The 26749-nt window shown below is 37.6% G+C and overlaps 1 protein-coding gene across 2 annotated transcripts in view; it reads left to right on the top strand.

The window, feature by feature from the left end:
* The first annotated feature begins 5837 nt into the window (after nucleotides 1-5837).
* The window catches only part of LOC150084488 (RNA-binding protein 28), a 141483-nt gene continuing 120571 nt past the window's right edge, over nucleotides 5838-26749 (top strand). For both annotated transcript variants that reach the window (XM_090375241.1, XM_090375240.1), the window contains exon 1: nucleotides 5838-6084. In XM_090375241.1, coding sequence (XP_090231367.1) covers nucleotides 6062-6084 — 23 coding nt within the window. In that variant the 5' untranslated portion in view covers nucleotides 5838-6061. The remainder of the gene's footprint in view (nucleotides 6085-26749) is intronic.

Below are 26749 nucleotides of genomic sequence, written 5' to 3'. Positions count from 1 at the left end.
CTAGATAATTTGGGCAGATGGGCTAAGAAGTGGCAACTGAAGTTTAACATTGACAAATGCAAAGTACTGCATATGGGTAGAAGTAACCCCAGAGAAACGTACCAACTGTGTGGTACTACGCTTAAGGTGGTAGAAAATGAAAAACACCTGGGAGTAATTGTGTAGTCAGATGTGAAGTTTTCTGAGCAATGCAGACAGGCTGCCAGGGCAGGTCATGTGGTTTTGTCAATGATATATAGGAATTTTTCTAGCAGGGAAAAGGAGGTGATTGTCCCTCTGTATAAGGGAAAGCCTTGAGTACTGCGTCCAGGTCTGGAGGCCTCATTTTAGGAAGGATGTAGATTTGCTTGAGCGTGTACAGAGAAGGGCAACAAGATTAGTGAGGGGAATGAAGGGATCCTCTTACCAAGAGAGACTTAAGTTCTGCAAATTGCAATGGCTGGAGACTAGGCACCTGCGCGGTGATTTGATTGAGGTGTATAAGGCCTTGAAGGGGTTGAGCACGCTGAATTCTGATGGGATCCTTCCACTTGTTTAGATTACGAACCTAAGGGTGCATAGATTCAAATTAAGGAAAGATAGATGTAGAATAGATGTTCGGAAATTTGCCTTTAGCCAGCGGGTGGTTAATTTTTCGAACAAACGTCCATCTGTCGTTGTGGAAGTTGATAGGTTAAATAAATTTAAGGAGGAACTGGACAGGCATTTGGAGGGAATGATATATATATTTTTTTTTTTTTGTCTGATGCTGCATAAGCTCATTGACTTAGTTTCTTGCATCACATGCCACTACTACTACACTTTACACTAAAATATGTAATATTTTTTTTAGTCACAGCGATAGATAAAAATATCGCTGCGTGCACCCTGGTTACTTTCGAACCTAGGACGCAGTCGCATGGGATTTTAAGGAACATAAAAAAAAAAAAAAAAAAAAAAAGTGTGTATGATCCGAATATATGGTCTTGCCTGGGTTTGGTACCTGCTGGAGTATCGTCTGGACAAGGAGATTTGGTTCAGATATGCCATAGCTGTTTTTTATGGTTTGGCTGATGACTATTGGTTGTTTTGGGTAATACCATAATTCTGGGGCCTGAATAGACTTAACATTAGTAGTGGAAAATAATGCAAGAAATCAAGTTTATAAAGCCTCAACCAAAAAAAAAAATAAAAACTGCACACTTTACCCATTTACACCATACAAGAATTTGTCCAGTTCTTCCTTGGATTTATTCAAACCATTCACTTCCAAAATAACAGAAGGAAGCCTGCAGCAACAGTCAAACTCCCGCTGCCTGAAGGCAAAAAATTCTGCGCACCTATCCTGCAACCCTTCTTCTTCAACATAAATTATGCATTCCCACATGTGTAGTCTCAGCAAGGGGAAGAATGCTATTCATATTCAGCTTATTCAATCCAATCCAGGTCTTAAACATCTCAATCAGATCACACAGCAGGTTCCTACTATACAGAAGCTGCAAATTGCAGAAGTTATGCTTTTCTAGGCAAGAGCACCCTTTTGTTTCTTCTCCAACCTGGTTTCCCTTGTTGCCATCGTTCCAGCAGATCTACATGTTTCCTAAAGCGAGACATCCACACCTGTAAACAATACTTAAGATGCGGCCTAACCATGCCCTTATACAAGGAGATAATCGCCTAATATAATTGACAAAACACCATGCGCTGTCCTGGCAGAATGTCTGTATTGCTCAGTGAATATTATGACTGACTGCATAATTACTCCAAGTCTTTTGCATTCTTCAATACCCTGAGTGTAGTGCCACACGGTTGATAAGCTACACTGGTGTTACTGCTGCCCATATGCCGTAACTTGGATTTTGCAAACGTTAAACTTCAAATCCATTATATAGCCTATTGACCCAATTTTCATATATATTGTTCCAGTACCCCACCATGATTGCTGTCGTTAATCACCCTACCAATCTTTGTATCATCTGCAATCTTAGATATTAACCTCATATACCTTTATCAATATTATTAATAAATATTGAAGCAATAGTGGGTTTGGCACTGAACTGTGTGGGACTCCCTAATAACATTAGTCCACACACAGCTGTGTCATTTCATAACCATTCTCCGTGTTGTTCTACATAACTATTTCTTTATCCATAGCAATACAACTTGTGCTTAATGTCAAATTTCTCCAATTTGTACGGCAGTCTTTTATGTACAACAGTATCAAAAGCCTTTCTGAAATCCAAGTATATTATATCAAAATTATATTTTTTTTATCCAGTTCCTTGGTTACTACATCATAGTTACTGCATCATAGTAAGACTGGTGCCTTTCTGTGTAGCACAGTTTGTCGGATCGCTGTCCTCCCCACACCTGGCGAAAAAGGCTGGAGTTCTAATCCCATCGACGACGGGAGTAATTTTATGGATCTTTTTCAAAATGTGACTGAGTTAGTCGATCTCTGGCGAAGGTAGCATGATTTTCTTCCTGAAACTCGGGTGTTTCTTCCAGCAAACAGAAAATTGACCTCAGAACGCACGGAGTTTACACACAATATGCATGGAGTATCATGGTCTTAGTCACCGATGCCCCTAACACTCACTAACATTAACAACAATAATAAATACTCATTGAGTGTTTCAGCTATCCGAGTAGGATCTTCAAGAGATGAATCATCGATATCAAGTGGACCAATCTGATTCATCCCCTTTCTTCTAGAATTTACATAATTAAAGCAGTCGTTTTTTTTTTTGCATCCTTTTACCAAAGATTTCTCCTAATCAGCCTTCGCTTGCCTGACCTTGTGACTTCTTTATAGACATGCTAATATCTACCGTAGACTTCTGTGTCACCTGATAATTCGTATGCATCCCTTTCATTTTTTTTTTCTCTGCCATGAGCCTCATTAGTTCATGTGACATCCATTTAGGTTTAAATAGTATTTCTTAGTTGGTATGAAAAGCCTAGTAGCTTCCAACGTTAATTCCTTGAATGCTTCCAATTAGAATTTGCTGTTGTTAACATCATCAGTTGATGCCACTATAGAATTTAGAAACTTTCTGAGACCACTTTAGTCACTTTTACGATAGCAAAAACCCTTCTCTTTACCTTGATGGTAGTTACATCTTGAAGTAAATTCCACATCAGTACATTGTGATCCCTGTCACCTCGTGGTTCCTTTATCTGCGAATTATTAATGCACGAATAATTACAGCTGATAATCAGATCAAGAGTATTATTCCCTCTAGTTGCAACTCGAAAATGTTGCGCTGTGGAAAACAATCATCCAATAAATCCACAAAAGTCTTACTACCGTACGAGTGATCAAACCACAAGTTCTAGTGAATATCTGAAAATTTAAAATCTCCCATTACGAGATATTCTGATTTCCTGGCCCACTCTATTTCTGTGCACAATTGTTCGTTGTTCTAATCGGCGTCAGTAGGGTTATAACACACTTCTACTCTCCTTTTCCCTTTCCAGTGGTTATGTCGCACCATTCAGACTCAACAATACACTGTCTGTCAATTTCAACCCGATGCACTTCCTTAGATTTTATGTGTTTCTTAGCTAAAAGCCTAACCCCTCCTCCCTTGCAATCCTTTTTGTACACCTTACTTCCCAAATTCTAATTCTGCACTTCTTATATCTGTCTGACACCATGTCTAATATCCCAACAATATCTGCCTTTGATTTCTTTACCAGCACTTCAAATCATCAAATTTGTTTACTATACTTCTAGCATTGGTGTACATGCAAGTATACATGCCCCTGTTCTTACCCTTAGTTACTCCAACACAGCCCATGTATTTACTTGTTCAATGATGGTTTCCCGGAATCTTTGAAATCACTCAGCACCTTTCCAGGCTGCTGCTGTTTGTGATAGAAACAGTGGATGAATCTCTTTCCCCTCTGCCTGCTGCCACTGTTAATCTTTTAGTCTGTGAAACCCTCCCCCCAAGCTAGCATTTTTGTGATCCACCTAATACTTCTTCCATATCATCAGCAAATATTCTTGCACCCTTCTATTTAAGTGTGTACCATCCCTGTAGAAGCAATCTCTTCTGTTAGCAACTATAGACTATGCTGAAAAAAAATCTTCCTCATGAGCCTTGTGCAGTGTGTCCAGGGCTGAACTGATTGACAATGCTCTCATTATATACTCCATCCTATTGTGTCTGGGTAGAATTTCAGACATTTTCAAATTTAACCCCAACTCCCGACTTTTGTTAGACTTTTACCTGCCTTCTTAAGTAGATCTGCAAATCTGTTACTCTTAGACAGAGGGGTAATCAGTGGACGCTGCTATTCGTGGACTAATGTTATTAGTCCACGAATAATTCCACAGGGTTCGGAGTTGCGCCCACTGTTGTTTTGTATATTTATCAATGATATTGATGAGGGTATATCAGGCTTAGTGTCGAAGTTTGCAGATGATAAGATTGGCAGGGTTCTTAATGACAGTAATGGCAGTGTGCTACTGCAACAGGAGCTAGAAAATTTGGGCAGATGTGCTGAGAAGTGGCAACTGAAGTTTAACATAGACAAATGCAAAGTATTGCATATGGGTAGAAGTAACCCCAGAGGAACGTACCAACTGTGTGGTATTACACTTAGGGTGGTAGAAAATGAAAAACACCTGGGAGTAATTGTGCAATCAGATGTGAAGTTTTCTGAGCAATGCAGACAGGCTGCAAGAGCAGGTCATTGGGTGTTGTAAATGATATACAGGAATTTTGCTAGCAGGGAAAAGGAGGTGATTATTCCTTTATATAAAGCAATGGTCAGGCCACGCCTTGAGTACTGCATACAGGTATGGAGGCCTCATTTTAGGAAGGATGCAGATTCGCTTGAGAGTGTACAGAGAAGGGCAACAAGATTGGTGAGGGGAATGAAGGGATCCTCTTACCAAGAGAGGTTTGATTTCTGCAAATTGCAGCGGCTAGAAATTAGGCATCTGCGAGGTGATCTGATTGAGGTGTATAAAGCCTTGAATGGGTTGAGCACACTGAATTCTGAAGGGATTCTTCCACTTGCTCAGGTTACGAACCTAAGGGGGATTAAATTCAAATTAAGGAAAGGCAGTTGTAGAATAGATGTGCAGAAATTGGCCTTTAGCAAGTGGGTGGTTAACTACTGGAAGAAACTTCCATCAATCGTTGTGGAAGCTTATAAGTTAAATAAATTCAATGAAGAACTGGACACACATGTAAGGGAATGGTTGTGTGAATTTGATTTTTTTCGCTGATGCTACATAAGCTCATACACTTACTTTCTTGCATCACATGCCTCTACTACTATTAAGGCTACTGATACTCATTACGCATCTGTTACTCATTAGTGCAGATTTGCACAACAATATTACCTTTTGTGTTCCTGAAAGTTAATATCTGCTCTTCAACGTCATCAACTTTTTTCCCTGGCAGACATACCCTGGTCTTCTTCCACCTATTCTTTTTCCCTAATACAGTATATATCCCGTCTCCTTGACAATAGTGGCACCTATAATAACTAGCTGACAATAACTAAGTGACATATAAAACCGGTATTACCGGAAGTGACTGTCGATGGTGACGATTCTACGATCTTATAAGGCCGTCAGAAACTGGAGGAATCTCTGTGAGCTTCTAAGTTCCGTTGCTATGTCAGCATGTCCAAATCACAGAGAAGTTGAGGAGGCTTCCATCCTGCAGTGGGTTGATAATGGCTGCACTTTACCTATTTTTTTTTTTTTTTTTTTTTTTGTGGTCCAAGGTACACCTGATGTCGTAATAACCGCCTCAAACGTTGCATAAATCGATATTTTATGATTTTTGCCACGAGGTGGTGTAATGCTGAATATAAAGTGTAGGTCTACACGCTGTTTTCGGACGGAGTTTAGGATTGTAATGTGTGATTTCTTGTGATGCGTTTGTGTATGAACTTTTAACGTGTTTATTATTCTTGCTTGAATGGAGATATAATAAAATTTGAATTCGTTATCGTCAATGGCTGATCTTTGTACTGTGTTTATTAGCAATATACCTAGTTCAGCAACAGAAAGCGTACTTGGAAATGTATTTAGTCAAATAGGTCCGGTAAAGGAATGTACAATAGTAAAGAGCAGAAGTAGGTACCTTTTTTTTGTTATTATTTATAATAAGATGTGGCTATTGCGAACGCCATCTAAATGAAACTAATACAGTAGTCAAAATATGAGTGCGTATACATAAACAGACATACACACATCCATACTGCGTCACACACACACACATATATATATATATACACTTGGTCGTCGACTTACGACCTATGCGACTTACGACCACAAAAAAAAAAATAATAATAAATAAATTAATAATAAATCAGGAAGTCACTACTGAGGACACCCATAACCCAGGTGAGGAGGCACATCGATGACGGGAGGCCTGAGGACAGCACCAGGCACATACACTCAGTCGCTCTCTCTCACACATACACCCAGTCGCTTTCAAGCATCTGTTGCGGGTGGTGTATTAATTAAAATTCTACTGAAATACGCATAAAATGTTTAGTAAAAGGAAAATGCCTTCATCTACATATACGCCAGCTAAGAAGTCAAGGAAAACTATTGATTTAGAGTGTAAAATGAAAATTATCCAGCAGTATGAAGGCGGAAAGAAAGTGAATACGATAGCACCTGACTTGAAGTTATCACATTCCACGGTATCGACGATACTTAAGGACAAAGAAAGAATTTGGGAAGCTGTGAAAGGTTCTGCACCTATTAAGTCTACAATTTTAACCAAACAACGACAGGAACCCATCCATGAAATGGAGAAATTGTTGTTTGTGTGGATGGAAGATTTAATACAAAAAAATACACCCATGAGTCTTCACACAGTGCAAGCAAAGGCTAGAAGTTTGTTTCAGAGTTTAAAATCACGCGTCGGAGACGATTACGCAGAAGATTTCCAGGCTAGTACTGGGTGGTTTAAGCGTTTTAAAAAAAGATTCGCCTTGCATAATGTCTCTTATAAATAAACAACTCCTGCCTCAACCCAAGAACATGACCCTGACAATGCACAACCCAGCACAAGCAAAGATTATAAATTTCATTTGTATTAATTTTTACATTAATTTTAGATTGTATTTTTGTGTTTACAGTACATTATGTACAGTATTATTTTTCACATTATGCACAATATAATTATAGATTGTAGTTTTGTTTTTTTATAAACAGTATGAACAATAAACCAATTAAAATGTAGAGAACATTTGAATTTAACCTCAGAGAGAGAGATAGCCTAGGCGTAGAAATGAAGGTATGTACAGTATCGCTAAATAAAAGATAAAAACATTACTGTATTTAAAATGAAAAATAAAAGATGATAAAAATTTAAAAGATTATAAAAATAAATTATAAAGATAATAAAAAGATTAGAAAGGTTAAAAAATACTGTTAATAAATATATGGCCGACATATGACCAGATCGACTTACGACCTTGTCAGTCAGAACAGAAGTCGGTCGTAAGTCGACGACCAACTGTATATATTAAATGTAATTTAAAGTCAAAGTTACAGTTGACGGAAAATTAAAAATACAAAATGAATAAGCAAGGTATGACAAATTCACCGAAACGGGCAAAGCAGCAGTAAAGGATGCAAAAGTATATAAGCATGTACAAATGATAGATGTCTGATAAAGTTTGCATAAATGGAGGTGAAAATTACACAAAGTGTCAAGGACTAGAAGGGTAAGGATACTAGAAAAAAGAAGTAATTTAGATTTGAAAAAGGAGAATGAACGTTAATATCCTAAAAGTTATGATGAATTAAGAAAATTATGGGCTGAATTGCAAAGCCAATTTGAAGGTTAAGGAACTGTAAAAATATTGATACCAAATGATTAAACAAAATAAAATAAAATAAAGGTGGTAGAGCTGTCATCAAATATGAGTTGGCAGATTTAGTTATAAGTCGAATACAGGGATGGCAAAAATGCAAAGTCTGATATCAGCGGAAGTAAATATTGATACGTGGTCAGGTATTTCTTTAGGGAAATACCTGACCATGTATCAATGCATTTCCCAATGCAGTGTCAATGATATGAAAATTATGGTAGAAATAAGGATAAGGCTAAAAAATATAATTGTTTTCAGAGTGGCAAAAAGGTTTTGAATTATATGTAGATTTTTGAGTAAATATGGAAAAATATTTTAGTGTTGGAATCTTGTGGAGATTAGAAAAATTAAAATAAATAGTAACAAGCACATGGTATAGGGAGAGGTATTAAATTGAGGATGGGGAAGGGATAAAGGTGTAGTTAAATAAAGACGAAAATAGAGATAGAATGGGGATAGTTGGAACATTCATATCACCCTTGTAGTAGTAGTGGCATGTGATGCAAGAAAGCAAGTGTATGAGCTCATGCAGCATAAGCAGAAAAAAAAAAATAATAAAAAATTTACAAAACAAATCCCTCTAAATGTTGGTCCTCTTTAAATTTATATAACCTATCAACTTCCACAATGACAGATGGAAGTTTGTTCCATCAGTTAACCACCCACTAGCTGAAGGCAAATTTCCACACATCAATTCTACATCCATCTTTCCTTAATTTGAATTTATGCCCCCTTAGGTTCATAATCTGAACAAGTGGAAGAATCCAATCAGAATTCAGTGTGCTCAACCCATTATACACTTCAATCAGATCACCACGCAGGTGCCTAGTCTCCAGCCATTGCAATTTGCAGAACTTAAGCCTCTCTTGGTAAGAGGATCCCTTCATTCCCCCCACCAGTCTTGTCACCCTTCTCTGTACACGCTCAAGCAAATTTACATTCTTCCTTAAATAAGGCCTCCAGACCTGTACACAGTACTCAAGGCATTGCCTTATACAGAGGGACAGTCACCTCCTTTTCCTTGCTAGCAAAATTCCTATGTATCATTGACAAAACCCCATGACCTGCCCTGGCAGCCTGTCTGCATTGCTCAGAAAACTTCATATCTGACTGCACAATTACTACCAGGTCTTTTTTATTTTCTACCACCTTAAGTGTAGTACCACACAGTTGGTACGTTTCTCTGGGGTTACTAATGCCCATATGCAGTACTTTGCATTTGTCAAGGTTAAACTTCAGTTGCCACTTCTCAGCCCATAGCCCAAATTTTCTGGATCCTGTTGCAGTAGCACACTGCCATTACTGTCATTAACAACCCTGCCAATCTTTATATCATCTGCAAACTTCGACACTAAGCCTGATATACCTTCATCAATATCATTGATAAATATACAAAACAACAGTGGACCCAACATCGAACCCTGTGGGACTCCACTAATAACATTAGTCCACGAAGAGCAGCACCCATTGATTACCACCCTCTGTCTTCTCCCACTCAACCATCCTTTTATCCATTGTAGCAATTTACCCTTAATACCCTTCTGCTCCAATTTGTACAGTAGTCTTCTATGTGCAACAGTGTCAAAAGCTTTCCTGAAATCCAAGTATATGATATCAAAATTATTTTTTGCATCCATTTCCTTTGTAACCACATCATAATTTTTTTATAATAACCAATGAACTTTGTTAGACAAGACTTTCCTTAACAAACCCATGCTGTGTCTGAATTATTGCTGCAGTCTTGTCTAGATGATCGTGCAGTGCATCTTTAACCAGTGACTCCATTATTTTACCCGGAACAGAAGTTAAACTAACTGGTCTGTAATTGCTCGTGTTACCCTTCAATCCCCCTTTGTGAATTGGGGATACATTTGCACTTCTCCAGTCTGTGGGGACCTCCCCTGAGTTCAAGGATGCTCTCATAATTATGGCTAAGGGTGTGCTTACTTCCTTTACTGGATAGATCTCATCCACCCCAGGTGCCTTTCTTATGTTTGACTTCAACAATTTCTCCTCCACTTTGCTCTCAGTTATTACAAAATCATTAAGCACCCTGCTACAATTTGATAACCTTCTGGCATTTTCAAACCTTAATAACTCCTCGTGTGAATGTAGATGCAAAATACTCAGTTTGCTATCTGAGCGGGATCATCAGTTGTCGAACCATGGATATCAAGTGCACCAATCAGATTCATCCCCTTCCTTTGAGTTTATATAAGTAAAGAAATCCTTGTTGTTTTTCTTAGCATCCTTTGCCAAAGATTTCTCGTAATCTTTCTTCGTCTGCCTAATATCCTTTGTGACTTGATTACAGAATAGCTTATATCTGCCATAGGCTTCTGTGTCACCTGATAATTTATATGTATCCCATTCATTTTTCTTCTCTGTTACAAGTCTCATTAGTTCATTTGATAACCATTTAGGCCTAAACCTTGAACGATATTTCTTAATAGGTATGAAACTTTTAGTAGTTTCCACGATTAATTCCTTGAAAGCTTCTCATTTAGAATTTGCTGTTGGTAACATCATCAGTTGATCCCACTGTACAGAATTTAAAAACTGTCAGAGACCACTGTACTCACCTTTACGGAAGCAAAAACCCTTTCCTTTACCCCTGATGGTAATTAAATCTTTAAGTAAATCCCACATCAGTATACTGTGATCACTGCCACCTAGTGGTTCCTTTATCTGCAAATTCTTAATCCACGAGTGATCACTGCTGGTAACCAGATGAAGAGTATTACCCTCTCTGGTTGCCTCTCGAACATGCATCCAATAAATCCACAAGAGTCTTACTAGTGTGCGAGTGACCAACTCAAGTTCCAGTCAGTATCTGGGAAGTTAAAATCCCCCATTATAAGACATTCTGATTTACTAGCCCACTCTATTTCTCTGCACTATTATTCATTGTACTCATTTGAGTCATTAGGCCTATAACACTCCTACTCTTTATTTTTGCTTTCGAAGTGCTTATGTCACACCAAACTGACTCAACAGTGCACTGTTCATCTATATCAACTGAATGCACTTCTTTTGATTTTATGTTTTTCTTAATTAACAGTGTAACAACTCCCTTCCTATCCTTTCTGTACACATTGTACTCTCCCAAATTCCAATTCTGCATTCCTGATATCTGTGTGACACGTCTCTGATATCCCAACTCGTATTGCACTAATAGCTCTACGAACAGGAAGAAAGGTAATAGAAAGTAGAAAGGTAAAAAGTATAGAAAAAGTTATTAAAACATACTGAGCTAGCTGGGGTTGTGAACCCCAACCTTTTAGTAAGAGCCCTGGCTTTGTAAGAGTTAGTATAAAAAGGAGATGATGTTATGTTAATTGGTTTTTTTAGGAGGATTAGCAACTAAGGCCCTATTGCTCCGTGGATATGCAGTGGTCATTCCCTGACCTTTCTGCATCCTACATATTTGGTAGGCATGGGCTCGAACCCCGGTCTAATCAAGAAGCATGTGCTACGCACTGCTGCTCCTTGCTACGGTGGCGCCAAAAGGAGATGAATACCAAATAGTTGTACTACAGGAAAAAAGCAGGGAAAAAAAAAATACCGAAACTGAAAAAAGTATAATCTTTTTCGCTAGCTCTGTATGTTTTAATAACCTTTTTCTATACATTTTACCTTTCTACTTTTTATTTCTACTATTCTTCCCATTCATGGAGTTATTAGTGCAATATGAGGGTGATACGAACGTTCCAACTATCATCATTTTATCTCTATTTTTGTCTTTATTAGGCGACTCCGTAGCCAGGTGGGAAGGAGCAGCAGTGCATCGCACACGCTTCTTTATTAGACCAGGGTTCGAGCCCGTCACCACCAAATATGGAGGATGTGGAAAGGTCAGGGAATGACCACCGCACATCCCGGAGTAATATGGCCTTAGTTGCTAATGCTCCTAAAAAACAAACAACACTTTGTCTTTATTTAACTACGCCTTATCCCTTGCGCATCCTCAATTTAATAATACCTCTCCCTTTACCAAATGCTTCTTAGTATTTATTTTAATTCTTCTAATCTCCACAAAATTCCAACACTACAATATTTTTCCCTATTTACTTAAAAATCTACATATAATTCAAAACCTTTTTCCCACTCTGAAAACACTTAATTATATTTTTTAGCCGTATCCTTATTTTTACTTTAATAATTTTTATATCATTGACACTGCATTGGGACTACCTTGTACATAATGTAAAAGAATGTGCTAATTTTTTTTCTTTTTGCTTTTTGGCTTTATTTCACCCACTGATGTAATGTTCAATCATAGCAGAAAACTGGCAGAATAACTGCTAGCCCGACAGATAGCTTTGAAATAGTTGCAAGAATTTTTGCTGATGCTGTCGAGGCAGTGTTAGGTGGTTCGGAAAACTGCTAGTTGGGGGGGATACAAGGACTAATAGATTAACAGTAGCCACTGGCAGAGGTGGAAGTGATTCTTGCACTGCTTCTATTCAAATGAGCAGAAGTCTGAAAAACAAGATGCAGGATATTTCAGAGACTGCTGGTAGTCATTGCGTTACAAGTAAACACATGGGTTGTGTTAGGATAGCTAAGAATAGAAACAGGTGCATGTATACCTGCGTGTACACCAATGCTAGGAGTTTGGTAAATAAATTTGATGAATTTGAGGTATTGCTCAAAACATCAAAGGCAGATATTGTTGGGATATCAGAGACGTGGTGTCACACAGATATAAGTAATGCGGAACTGGAATTTGGGGAATACAATGTATATAGAAAGGATAGACAGGACAGGAGGGGAGGAGGGGTTATGTTATTAATTAAGAAACACATAAAGTCAAAGGAAGTGAAGCCAGTTGACATCGATGGACAGGGCAGTGTCGAGTCAGTTTGGTGTGACATAAGCATAGGGAAATCAAAATTGAGAGTAGGAGTGTGCTATAGGCCTAACGACTCTGATGAGTATAATAATATATTGTACAGGGAAATAGAGTGGGCCAGTAAATCAGAGAGTCTTATAATGGGGGATTTTAATTTCCCAGATATTGACTGGAATTTGTGGGTTGGTCACTCGCACACTAGCAAGGCTTTTGTGGATTTATTGGATGATTGTTTTCTACATCAGCATGTTCGTGAGGCAACAAGAGGGAGCAATACTCTTGATCTGATTATCAGTAGTGATTCTTCATGCATTAAGAACCTGCAGATAAATGAACCACTAGGTGGCAGTGATCACAGTGTGTTGAAGTGGGATTTACTCAAGGAGGTAACTACCATCAGAGGTAAAGGGAAGGGTTTTTGTTTTCGTAAAGGCGACTATGATGGTCTGAGACAGTATTTAAATTCTATACAGTGGGACCAACTGATGATGTTACCAACAGCAAACTCAAAATGGGAAGCATTCAAGGAACTAATCTTGGTGGCTACCAGGCTTTACATACCAACTAAGAAATATTGTTCAAGGTTTAGGCCTAAATGGTTGTCAGATGGACTAATGAGACATGTGGCAGAGAAGAAAAATGCATGGGATACATACAAATTAATGGGTGACATGGAAGCCTATGATAGATATAAGTTGGTCTGTAACCAAGTCACAAAGGAGATTAGGCAGGCAAAGGCAGACTACGAAAAATCCTTGGCAAAGGATGCAAAGAAAAACAGAAAGGAGTTCTTTACATACTTGAACTCGAGAAGGAAAGGGATGAATCAGATTGGTCCACTGGATATTGATGGTTCAACAGTTGAGGATCCTGCTCAGGTGGCTAACAATCTAAACGAGTATTTTGCATCTGCATTCATGCATGAGGAGTTATTCAGGAAGGAGAATGATGTAGGTAAAGTAAACATTGGCAGTGAGCTGGATGATTTTGTAATAACTGAGAGGAAAGTGGAGGAGAGATTGTTGAGGATAAACATAAAAAAGGCACCTGGGGTGGATGGGATCTATCCAGTTATATTAAAGGAGGCAGCAAAGGAAGTATGCAAACCCCTAGCCATAATTATGAGAGCTTCTTTGGACTCAGGGGAGGTACCCATAGACTGGAGATGTGCAAATGTAACCCCAATTCACAAAGGAGGATCAAAGGCTGACACAAGTAATTATAGACCTGTTAGTTTAACTTCTGTTCCAGGTAAATTAATGGAGGCACTGGTTAAAGAAGCACTGCAGGATCATCTAGACAAGAATTCAGTTATAGCTCAGACGCAGCATGGTTTTGTTAAGGGCAGGTCTTGCCTGACCAATTTGATTGGATACTATGATGTAGTCATAAAAGAACTGGATGCAGGGAATAACTTTGATATTATATATTTGGATCTTAGAAAGGCTTTTGATACTGTTGCACATGGAAGACTGCTGCACAAATTGGAGCAGTGTGGCATTGGAGGCAAATTGCTGCTATGGAAAAGGGGATGGTTGAGTGGCAGAAGACAGAGAGTGGTAATCAATGGACACTGCTCAACGTGGACTAATGTTATTAGTGGAGTTCCTCAAGGTTCAGTGTTGGGTCCATTGTTGTTTTCGGTGTTTATGAATGATATTGATGATGGGATATCAAGTTTAATGTCTAAGTTTGCAGATGATACAAAGGTTGGCAGGGTCGTTAAGGACACTACTGACGCTATGCTGCTGCAACAGGATCTGGAAAGGTTGAACAGATGGGCTGAGAGGTGGCAAATGAAGTTTAACATTGACAAATGTAAAGTACTACATATGGGTAACAGTAACCCCAGAGCAATGTATCAACTCTGCGGTACTACACTGACAGTGGTGGAAAATGAAAAGGACCTGGGGGTAATTGTGCAGGCAGATATGAAGTTCTCTGAGCAGTGCAGACGAGCTGCAAGAGTAGCTCATGGTGTCTTGTCAATGATATACAGGAATGTTTCTAGCAGGGATAAGGAGGTGATTATTCCCTTGTATAAGGCAATGGTTAGGCCACATCTTGAGTACTGTATACAGGTCTGGAGGCCTCATTTCAAGAATGATGTAGAGCTGCTGGAACGGGTACAGAGAAGGGCAACAAGATTAGTAAATGGAACAAAGGGTTGCTCTTACGAAGAAAGGCTTAAGTTTTGCAAATTACAGAGTCTGGAGACTAGGCACCGGCGAGGTGATCTGATAGAGGTGTATAAGGCTTTGAATGGTTTGAGCATGCTCAATGCCAATGGGATTCTTCATCCTTCTCAGAATAATCACCTCAGAGGGCATAAATTCAAATTGAGGAAGGACGGATGTCGGATAGATGTGCGGAAATTTGCCTTTGGCCAGCGGGTGGTTGGTTGGTGGAACCGACTTCCATCACTTGTTGTTGAAGTTGATAGCCTAAACAAATTTAAAGCTCAACTGGACAGGTATTTCGAACGAACGGAGGGGTGAAATGGGAGAGGGTTTTTTTTTTTTTTTTTTTTTTTTGGCTGATGCTGAATAAGCTTGCTTTCTTGCATCATATGCCTCTACTAATGCTAATGCTAATGTTCAATTCAATGTATCCAATTATCAATAATTAGCTACATCATCATTTTAATTTTACTATTTTATTATAATCTGTGTTTAGGCTACAACAATGAAGTCCAGCGTAGGTTACCTAAATACTTGGCCCTTTGGCCTCATTTCATATAGTTTTCACCCCTAATACTTATATTCTAAATTCTTATTAAATTTCTTCAGTTGTATGCAAATTCTACAATTTATCCAGTTGGTATTAAGTTTAAAAAAAAAAAAAAAAATATATATATATATACACACACACACACACTTTTATATACAGTAAACCCCCGCGAATAGCGGGGGTTACGTTCCTGAGATATGCTGCGAATACCGAAAACACGAATGCTGAGTAATGGCTCCCATAGTAATAAAGGGGTTCCGTTCCAAAGTATGAAATATATAAGAAAAACTAGTCTAAAATTTTGTCTATGTATGTATTATATGTACCTTCATAATATGACTATGTACATAGACAGTACATAGTGAAATGCAAGCATAAGGCATCGAAATGAAAATAAGAAACAATTTAATATTAAATGTAATATTTATTAGAAATTTCAAACACATCTTTCAATCCAGGACCTTTGCTATAGCTTAAAAACTTATCCCGCCAGTTCTATCAACAGTTTCGCTAAAGTAGTAGTAGTAGTAGTGGCACATGATGCAAGAAAGCAAGTGTAGGAGCTTATGCAGCATCAGCCAAAAAAAAAAAAAAAAAATCACACCATTCCCTCCAAATGCCTGTCCAGTTCCTCCTTAAATTTATTTAACCTATCAACTTCCACAACGACAGATGGAAGTTTGTTCCAGCAATTAACCACTTAACACATTCGCTGCCGATCACGCACCAGCGCGTGATGTCGCAGCAGTATTGAAGAGCCGATCACGCTCTGGCGCGGGATGTGGCATCATTACCCAGTAGCCAATCACGCGCGGGCGCGGGATTCACTAGACTTTTGTATGAAGTTGTCAACTTCAATTGGCATTGTGTTTCTGCTGTTTATATTTGTTTTGGCGTCAAGTAAAGGGTTTAAACTATATGTAGTTGTATGTGGTGTTGAATATTTTGTTACGTGACGTGAAGAAAAGCCTTGTAATATGAGTTGTGCAGATGACAGTTTAGCAGGCCAGTCGGGCCCGAAAAGAAGAAAAGTGCACTATAAAAAATCCCTTACAGATGAAGAAATTGCAGAAATATTGGAGGATTTATCTGACGTATATTCCAGTGACGTCGGTTACGATGATGATGAAGATTTTATCCCTCCAAAGGACGCTTCGGATTCAGAAAGTGTAGATGAAGAAGGTATTGTGGAAGAGGCTACACTTTCACTGCAGGATCCTTGTAAGTTGGAAAACGTCGTGTGGGAAAATGACGTAACATCGATGAAACAGTTTCGTTTCACAAAATCCGAGTCTTTGCTGCAACCCGTTCCAGGTGAGAATCCAATAGATTACTTTCGTCATTTATTAACCGACAATATCTTGGATGAAATAATTATACAAACAAATGTTTATGCACATGAAATACTTCTTCCCAGAGAAAATAAAGAACATTCTCGAATAAATGCATGGAAGGACACCACTAGAGATGAAATGCTGGTATTTTTAGGATTAATTTTACATATGGGAACCATTCGACTGAACCGCATACAAGATTATTGGAAAACAGATAAGCTGTTCGGATTACATGTATTCGTAGACAATATGAGCAGGAATCATTTCTTATTATTATTGCGGGCCTTGCATTTTGCAAAAAATCCAGAAAAGAAAGAGGTATGTCCACGGGATCGCCTATATAAAATTCGGAAAATGGTGAATCTGTTCAATGAACGAATGTCGGAAATATATTATCCAGGACGTGAGATTAGCTTAGATGAGTCTATGATATTGTGGCGTGGAAGGCTTGTTTTTCGACAGTACATTCAAAACAAACGCCATAAGTACGGCATCAAGTTGTATATGATCACAACGCCTACTGGCATGGTTATCAAATTTCAAGTGTATACCGGTATGTTGGATGATTCTGGTGGAAAAGGACATGCACAAAAAGTCGTCATGAACTTACTTGATGGGATGTTAGATGTCGGGCATAGCATATTTATGGACAATTATTACAATAGCTATGAACTCACTAAGTGTCTCGCTGACAGACGAACACATTGTACTGGGACAATCAGAAGTAATAGGAAAACATTTCCGAAAGACGTTCGAGAAAAAAAACTGAAGAAAGGAGAAACTTTATCAAGGTGTGCCCGTGGTGTAATGATTGCTAAGTGGAAGGATAGAAGAGATGTCAGTTACATATCTACAGAATACCAAAATGATATGGTGGAAATGCAGAACAAACGAGGCGAACTGAAATCAAAACCATTGCCTATAATTGAGTATAATAGGTTTATGTCAGGCATTGACAAGCAAGATCAAATGCTTGCCTATTATCCTTGCGAAAGGAAAACCATTAGGTGGCCTACAAAAATATTTATGCATATTTTGCAACTAATAATGATAAATGCACACCATATCTATAATAAATATTCACATAACAAGGTGCAACTTTATGACTTCCGTTTATCAGTGATCAGATCTTTATTAAAACAGCCATCTGATCTCCCTCATACTGTGCATCATGTACCTGAACTGGAACATGTGCTCAAACCACGGGAAGAAAGAAAAGGTGGAAAGATATTGAGGAAGCAATGCAAACGTTGCTATTCCGAAGGGAAACGTAAGGATACAATCTATATCTGCAGTGTTTGTGAAGGATCACCTGGCTATTGCTTAGATTGTGCGAAAATTATACATAAGTAACATTCTGACACACAGTATTTATAATCTGTATTGGTTCGGTATGAAATAAAACGTATTTCTTAATGTTACCATGTTTTTTGTTTTATTATTTACAAACTATATTATTATGTTTTTATGTCACGCGCCAGCGCGTGATGCGGCATTTAAAGCCAAATTTGACCTCCAGTGCCTATCACGCGCTGGCGCGTGAATCTCAGAATCTTTTGGAAACTGCTTATACGACACTTAAATATTGATATGGTATACCGAACAATCCCTTATTACCAATTTTCAAGCTTTTTGGTTATGGAAACACAGTCGGCTTCTGGCGACAGTCTCCGCCTTCTGTGCCACGCTATTGACGATAGCATGCTGTCTGATGACCGGCAGCGAACGTGTTAAGCAATTAAGTGTTGATAAAGGTGTTTTGCCCTTTCACGAATGATGAAAAGGGGAATTTTATTTTGAGTTCGGTCTTCTATCCACAGATTTAAAGCTTTTTCTATTTTTTCTAATTTAACATCACGAGTTACAGAGCAAATTTTTGAAGCAATTAGCGCTTTTTCACGGACACTACGGCGGATTTTTTCTTCCGATTTCTTGATTGATCGTACCGTTGACTCATTGATTTTATAATGTTTTGCCACTGAGGAGACACTTTCACCATTAGAAATTTTGTCTAATAACTCAATTTTATTCGCTAATGTCATCGCCTTCTTTGATCTTTTCACATTTCCCTTGTTATTCGTAGCCATATTTTTGTACGAGTTAGAAAGAACTTGTCCACAATAAACATTAACACACTTGAAAAAGTCTGTTTTACACTGCAAAACGGTAGATTTATCACTTTTTAAGCATGTCAATTTATAAATTGATAAATTTATTCAATTTATAAGCATATAAATTAAAAACAAACGACGAAACCCATGACAAGCGCATAGCACATACTGAACAAGGATTAGCGAGAAACATCCACACTCGCGATTTTGTCACCCCTCTCCCTCCACCCACTGAGCGCTGTTTTGACCGGGAAAGATGATTTTAGCCATGCCCATGTTTTTTTATGGCGGAAAATGTTCACGGCGATTTAAAATTCACATTTTTTTAGGTTTCATTTTATATTAAATCAGCGACCGCGAATACAGATACCGCGAATAGCGGGGGTTTACTGTATATATATATGATCAAATTAATCCAAAAATTAAAGAGAAATAAAAATTACTGAAATATATATATATATTTCAGTAATTTTTATTTCTCTTTAATTTTTGGATTAATTTGATCATATTTAAATGGGGGTAGTGTGACGATGTTCTAACGCTGTGTTTGTACTGCCATCTATAGCCTAATTTGTTTCTCTATATATTCAGTTCAATTATTGTTTTGCCAGTGGTGTGGTTTGGCCATACGAGTGCTAGACATTGTTTTATTATTTTTCGGTGCATAAGGACTACCGCTATGCAAATCTATTGCATCGGCAGTTTGATCTTAGTATCATTCCGTCATTTGCATCGATTTGTTTAGCATTCAAAATGCAGTGATTCCCTAACTATTATTGGCCTTGAGGTCCTCTGTCGAGATGGGGCATAACGGTCAGTCTTTTATTTTATTTTATTAATTTTCGGTTTATTTGGTCATGTAATGTTGTTAGTTTACGTTTCCACTTTAGTGAGATTTCTCATAATTCGGGAAACGGGTGCTTACTAGGGGGTGCCGCTAAATTCCTTTTAATTGGCTTAATTTCTAAATTATTTTATGAATGTTGCTTCAACACTATACTTTTCTTCTTTACACCCCCTATATTTTTCTGTTATTGTTATTTTATTTGATTTAGTTCATTTTCACTCTACTGGTTTGCAATGCTACTGGCAATATCCTATTTTAATTTAGCTTATATATATATATATATATATATATATATTTTTTTTTTTATGTAAACCCCAAACAGAGAGGTATTAGAACCTGTAGTACTTAGTACCGTGCTTGGGTTGGAGGTTGAGAAGACAAAAGAAGATATTTGTTGACATTGAACTTGAACTTCTGTAGATTGTAATTTTCAGGAAATACGTATGAAGGAAGGTTGTTCCAAAAAACGGCAGTTGAATGAATAAACGAGGAAGATGAAAAGTTGGTTCTGTGAGTTTGAAGTTGGACAGTAAATGGATGTTGGCTGGTGGCAGCACGTGTTCGGACTGTTTTGAAAGAGAGAGCGAGAATTATAGAAGCCAATTCAGAAGAACAGTGCCCATGGAAGTATCTGTAGAAGCGGCATGCAGCAGAAACAGTACGCCTATGAGACAGTGAGTGGAGAGAGTCTGTTAGAGATGAATCATTAATTAACCTAACTGCCCTCTTCGGAATGGAATCAAGAAGCCTGAGAGAGGTTTTGGGGGCACCACCCCAGATGTGGGAACAATACTCCATGGCAGGGCGGATTTGCAATTTATACAGAATGAGCAGCTGTTTGGAAGAAAAGTAACGCCGAGAGCAAAAGAGAAAACCAAGTTTTTTAGATGCAGAGGAAGCAATATTTGTAATGTGCTTGTGCCAAGAGAGATTAGAAGTCAGGGTAATCCCCAAAAGAGAGATATCATTTTGCCTAGAAATCGGAGTGTCACTAAAGATAAGCATAGAAGAAGAATCCTTTTTTTTTGTGAGATATTAGGCAAGACTGAGTTTTAGAAGGGTTGAAATCAACTAAGTTGCCTTTGCCCCACTGGAGAATTACCTGAAGGCGCCTCCGTAGCCAGGTGGGAAGGAGCAGCAGTGCGTAGCACACGCTTCTTGATTAGACCGGGGTTCGAGCCCGTCACCACCAAATACGGAGGATGCGGAAAGGTCAGGGAATGACCACCGCATATCCCGGAGCAATATGGCCTTAGTTGCTAATGCTCCTAAAAACCAAATAACAAACAAACAAACAAACAGAATTACCTGAAGATTGGCATTTAAAGAATTGGTAGCAGATTTTCGAGATGTTGAAGCTGATTGAGCAGGGCATGGTTTCTCAAAATGGAAAGTGGAATGCAATGTGCTACCATCGGCAAAACTATGGATAGGATTTCCAGCCAATGGAAGAAGGTCATTAATATACAAATGGAAAAGAGTGGGGGAAAGAACTGAACCTTGGGGCACACCAGCATTAGTGGAGAAGTTAGAAGACAGAGAGCCATCTACCATCACCCTCAGTGAGCAATCAGAGAGAAAACTGGATAACCAATTATTAAAAACAGTTGGCAAACCATAAGATGGAAGCTTGTTTAGAAGACCTTTATGCCAAACACGATCAAAAGCCTTTGAGATGTCAAGAGCAACTACTTGTGTTTCACCGAACCTTTCCATTGAATTAGTCCATAAGTGGGTAACATAAGCCAGAATATCACCAGTGGATCGACACTGACGGAATCCATACTGGCGATCGTTGATCAGACGGAAGGTTTCTAGGTAGTTTAAGAGTTGGTGGTTAATTGATTTCTCCATTACTTTAGAAAGAGTAGAAGTAATTGCAATGGGACGATAATTGGATGGGAGGGATTTGTCACCCTTTTTAGGAACTGGCTGGATATGAGCAAATTTCCACGCAGAAGGAAAAACACCTTTGGAATAAGAAAGTGAAAAAAGGCGGCAAAGAATAGGAGTAAGTTCAGGAGCACAGGTTTTGAGAACAAGTGGAGAAATACCATCGGGACCTGGAGCTTTCTTAGCATCAAGATTCGTCAAAATCCTTCTGACATCTTTTTGACGGAAGACCACAGGAGGCATTGAATGGAGCATGTTGGGAATGGTGGGAGGTGTTTTACCAAGATCATTAATACATGAGTTGGAAGAAAAATGGGATGCTAGCATGTCCGCTTTATCCTTGACTGAAGTGACAACAGAACCATCTGGTTTGGACAGAGGTGGGAGCAGAGATGGGCAAAAATTGGGGCCAATAGCTTTGGCAAGAGACCAGAATGCTTGGCTGCCATTAGGGCAAGAAGCAAGTTTTCTACTCTTAGCCTGTTCAAACTCTAGTTTGGACTGATTAATAACTGCCGTACAATTGTTACGAGCTTTGGTGTAGGCAGAAAATGAAACTGAAGAATTAGAAACAAGCGAATTACGATATGCAGCATTCTTCTCTTGAACAGCCTTAGCACATTTATTGGAAAACCAAGGTTTAGATAAAGGACAAGATTTTAAAGTGGAGTGTGGGATAAAGGATTCGATTCCTGCAAGAATAATTTCACCGACACGATCTGAGCAAACGTTGACATCAGAAGTTTTGAAACAGTAATCCGACCAAGGAAAAGAAGAAAAGAAATCTCGCAGGTCATCCCATTTTGCATTCTTGTAATGCCAAACAACACGTGGTTGGGAATAGCCATGAGATAAAGGCTCCATTGGAGAAGAGACAATCACCAAGTTGTGAACTGAAGTGCCTAAAGGACCTCTCACTTTGACCATGTACTTAGAAGGGTTGTCTGTGAGAAAAAGATCAAGCATGTTGGCTGTATTATTAGGATTGTCCGGTATTCTTGTAGGTAAATGAACAATCTGTGCAAGGTCATTAGTAATTGCAAAAGCCTCAGCATATCGACCAGCTGGGTCAGTGTGACTAGAAAATGGAAGCTAGCTGGAGCTGTGAACATTAAAATCACCAAGGAAAATTACCTCACTGTTAGGAAAGTTGGATTGGAGAAAGTCAAGTTGCAAAGAGAGGAGGTCAAAGAGCTCCAAGTGATTAGTGGAGTTGGGAGAACGGTAGAGACAACAGATGAATTTGACACAATGAGGTAGAGAGATTTTAGAGAGAGCCAGAGAAGATCAAAGAGAGGAGGTTCCAAATTGCCAAGTCTCTGACAGGGAATATCAGAACGGACATATGCACAATTACCACCTTTGAGGCATGTATATATACTGTGCATTTGCAATCATGTGCATAGATCTGTTAATTGCATTTTTATCAATTTTGCATCTCTGATTTTATGCTTATTTGTATTATGTGTGATTAAATGATTTTCTGTCTTTCGTGAAAATGTTTTAACAGTCATTATGTGCTGTCGATTGGTTACACATAATCACGCCACAGTTATATATATATATATATATATGTGTGTGTGTATATATATATATATATATGTGTATATGTGCAAATTGGCATAAACTATATATCTAATCTGGCAGCAGTTTTGCACTGTTTATAGCACGAGTCATATAACACTTTGACCCGACCCAGATTTTAACTGTAATATTATTCCGATATTTAAAAAAGTATTCAGTTTTTTGAATTGTGCTCTGAGATATACTGATGCTTGACCCTTTACCACTACATTCCCAATGCATATTAATTTTATTGCTTTTGTTTAATGTTAATTGAAAATTTTGCAAATGTATTTTTAACCTTTAAAATGCTCGTTAAAATTTTTCAGAAAAAAATGTGTTTAATATGAAACAATCTCCATCGAATTTAAGTTTTTGAGGAATTAATTGCAAGAAACTCTGGCATTTTTCCAACACAAAAAAAGCCAATATTTATGAAAAACACCTTAAAACTAACAAAAAAAAAAAAAAAAAAAAAATATATATATATATATATATATATATATATATATTTTTTTTTTTTATTTCTATAATTCAAAAATAATGGCAATACTTCATGTGCCTATCATTTTTGTTTTTCTTTGCACGGTATTGTTATTAAATGTCACTTGCAGATTGATGCCTACTAAATTCATTAGTAGGACCAGCATGTAGTATAGTGGCTGATATCGTATGTAGAGCACATCTTGTCCAACTCTGTTAGGCTCCCTTCCCTTTGTTGAAGTACTACGATGTGCACTACATATCAGAATATGTTATATCCTTTTTCTTGGCAATGTAGAATACTATTGTGACACTTTCCTGAAATGCACTCACACATAATGTTTGCTGATTTATTGTTTGTGGCCACAAACTAAACTGAAATTTCTCTTATTTTCTGTGATAACATCAAGACAATTGAGTGTGAACTTTGAAAAGTCTTGGGATAGGCAAAACCATGCCATTGTGATGAAAAGCAATGCTTCACTGCACAACGTATTGGACACAGTGGAGTAATATAAATATATCATTACACCTCACAGGCTCCATCAGCATACACAAAGTGAACAATGATTATACTGATGTGCAAAAAAGCAGCACACAGGAAGACCAAAGACGCTATTAAAAAATACACAGTAACTAATAATCTACGGCCAGTAGGCACAAGGTGATGCGATAATAATGCTGGTAAAACTACACTAGAAAATGCTTATCACCTTATTTTACTTAACACATGTATTGATGCAAAGAACTTTCTTTCATATTAGAGAGAAACAAGAGTTTTTTTGAAAAAAGTTAACTGTATCTGATTTCTGCTAAATAACACTTGTTTATAATATCTTTATAAATTTATAGAAAGATAAAATACGTATCTTAAATAATTGCATATGCATTGTCAATACAGGTAGTTCCTGACTTTGAGTTAATTTGTTCTTAGCACACGCTCGTAAAACGGGAATTTATTTCCCATATACATAATGTTGAAAACAGGAGTTACGTTCTCAACAATGAAATTAGTTTATATTTAAACAATGATTGATTTATCCAAAGAAATGAAAACAGCCTGTAAAATCAAGCAAATTATAATTTAAAGAAATTATTTATGACTTACAAATGTTTAAGCATGTTTATTCTTCATCATCGACTAAATGCACACTCGTTGATCACTCATTGTTGGGTCGGCACTCATTATTGGTTCATTCACAAGGAGTCATCTTCTTCAGAAATGCTTCAAGAGGCGTTTGTTTCCACGATCTTCTCTTTTCTTCATAAATTTCACGATGGCATGCATAAGAATTTTTTTTATGGCACACACACAAATTGCAACTAACTAACATGGTATGTGCAAGTGAGATTGATTGCAACTAACACAATACTTTATTATTAATAGTAGTAGTAGTATTAGCCATATGGTGCAAGGAAGCCTGAGGCTTATGCTCCACCAGCCAAAACAAATTCTTGAGTTACCCTGAGAGAGAAAGAGCGAGTGAGCGAGAGTCAGAAGTAGAAAGGAATCACCAAGAAAGAGAAGAATGATGTCCAGCTGAGGACCCTGGGTGTGCCAAGGCCCTACTCACCAGATGTGAGCCCTGCGTGTATTTACCCTAGGTAAATACACGCGGAGTAACAATTTTACAAAGAAAAGGAATGAAGAGAAGATTTTGAAAATTTATTTGTTTTATTTATTTATTTATGAAGCACATTTCTCCATAATAACATTAAAAACCCACACAATTGCAGTTATCGGTATTTTTGCAAATGCAGTAATATCGAGTTTACTACTTGTTTATAATTGCCTGCAGTAACAGAAAAGCACAATAAACCAGAAAGTGCAAATTGTTTTTATTGTTTTATGGTCGCGACCTCCAGAAATGTGCTTTAGAAAAATATCACAAAGGCATTCAAAATTGATTCTTATAACAGAACATATGATAACGATGAAATTGTAGTGTGTTTAAATGATTTGAATTGGTAACTAGTACAATTTACATTATAAAAATTACCTTTTAGAGAGATAAATAGCTTAATTATATAGCGAAAATTTTAACTTCCGAGGTCTTGGAACGAATAACCAAAAAACAATGTGTTATTGGGTTCACATATGATATTTTCCCTATATGATGGTATCTCTGGCACGGATTAATATCATAAAGCGGGGTGCACTGTATTGTATAGCTACAATCATAGTTTGAAATGCGGGATTTATGAATGTTTAACATTCATTTTTTTTGCATTTAATGTTCATATTTTCGAATTTGTTGATACTTGAAAAAAAAAAAAACTCATGAAGCAAGAACTGCCTATAGTCTTAAGTTAAATTATTGAGTGTTTTTCAAAGAGAACCAAGTATGTTTTGACTCAGTGATAAAATGTCAACAGTGCATAATATTCATACTAGCATGTCCATGCAGGTCATGACAATTACGGTGTATGAACAAGTGGAAAAAATAAAATATAAGAAAAATGGGAATTTCAGCACAATGTTCTTCCACTATAGATATAGTGGACTGAACTGAATGGATATTTTGCAGCTGTGTTTAGACTTGGGGAATTTTTCAGTGATGGTAGAAGTGTTTCCAAACTGACAGAAAGCTAAATGATTTTGTGATAACTAACAAGAAAATGGAAATGATTTTGTGATAACTGAAAGGAAATGGAAACAATTTTTTAATAACTGAAATGATTTTTTAATAAGATGAAAGTGCGAAAAGAATTCTTTGATAGCCGAGAAGAAAGTGGAAAAAGAAACTGTTGAAGTTAAAAGAAATCAAGGCACTCGGAGCTGATGGAATCTAACCAATTATATTAAGAGGAGAAGCACAGGAGCTTTTGGCCATAATTATTAGAGAATCTGGGATTCGAAGGAGATCCCTATAGTTTGAAGATATGAAAATGCCTCTCCTCTTTACAGGAGGGGGGTCAAAAGGTAAAGTGAGTACACATCTGTTGCTTTGACTTTTTTGTTTCAGGGAAAATAATGGGGGTCACTGGAAAGAAGTAATGCTGGATCATTTAGTCAGGAAGGAATGACTGAGTGGGAGAAGACAATGGGTAGTTATCAGTGGGAATTGCTCTTTTTGACCTATTGTTATTAGTG

This window comes from Mastigoproctus giganteus, chromosome 6 (assembly GCF_048544385.1).
Source record: "Mastigoproctus giganteus isolate SK-2022 chromosome 6, ASM4854438v1, whole genome shotgun sequence".
Classification (NCBI taxonomy): domain Eukaryota; kingdom Metazoa; phylum Arthropoda; class Arachnida; order Uropygi; family Thelyphonidae; genus Mastigoproctus; species Mastigoproctus giganteus.
This window is presented reverse-complemented; position numbering and strand designations above follow the sequence as displayed.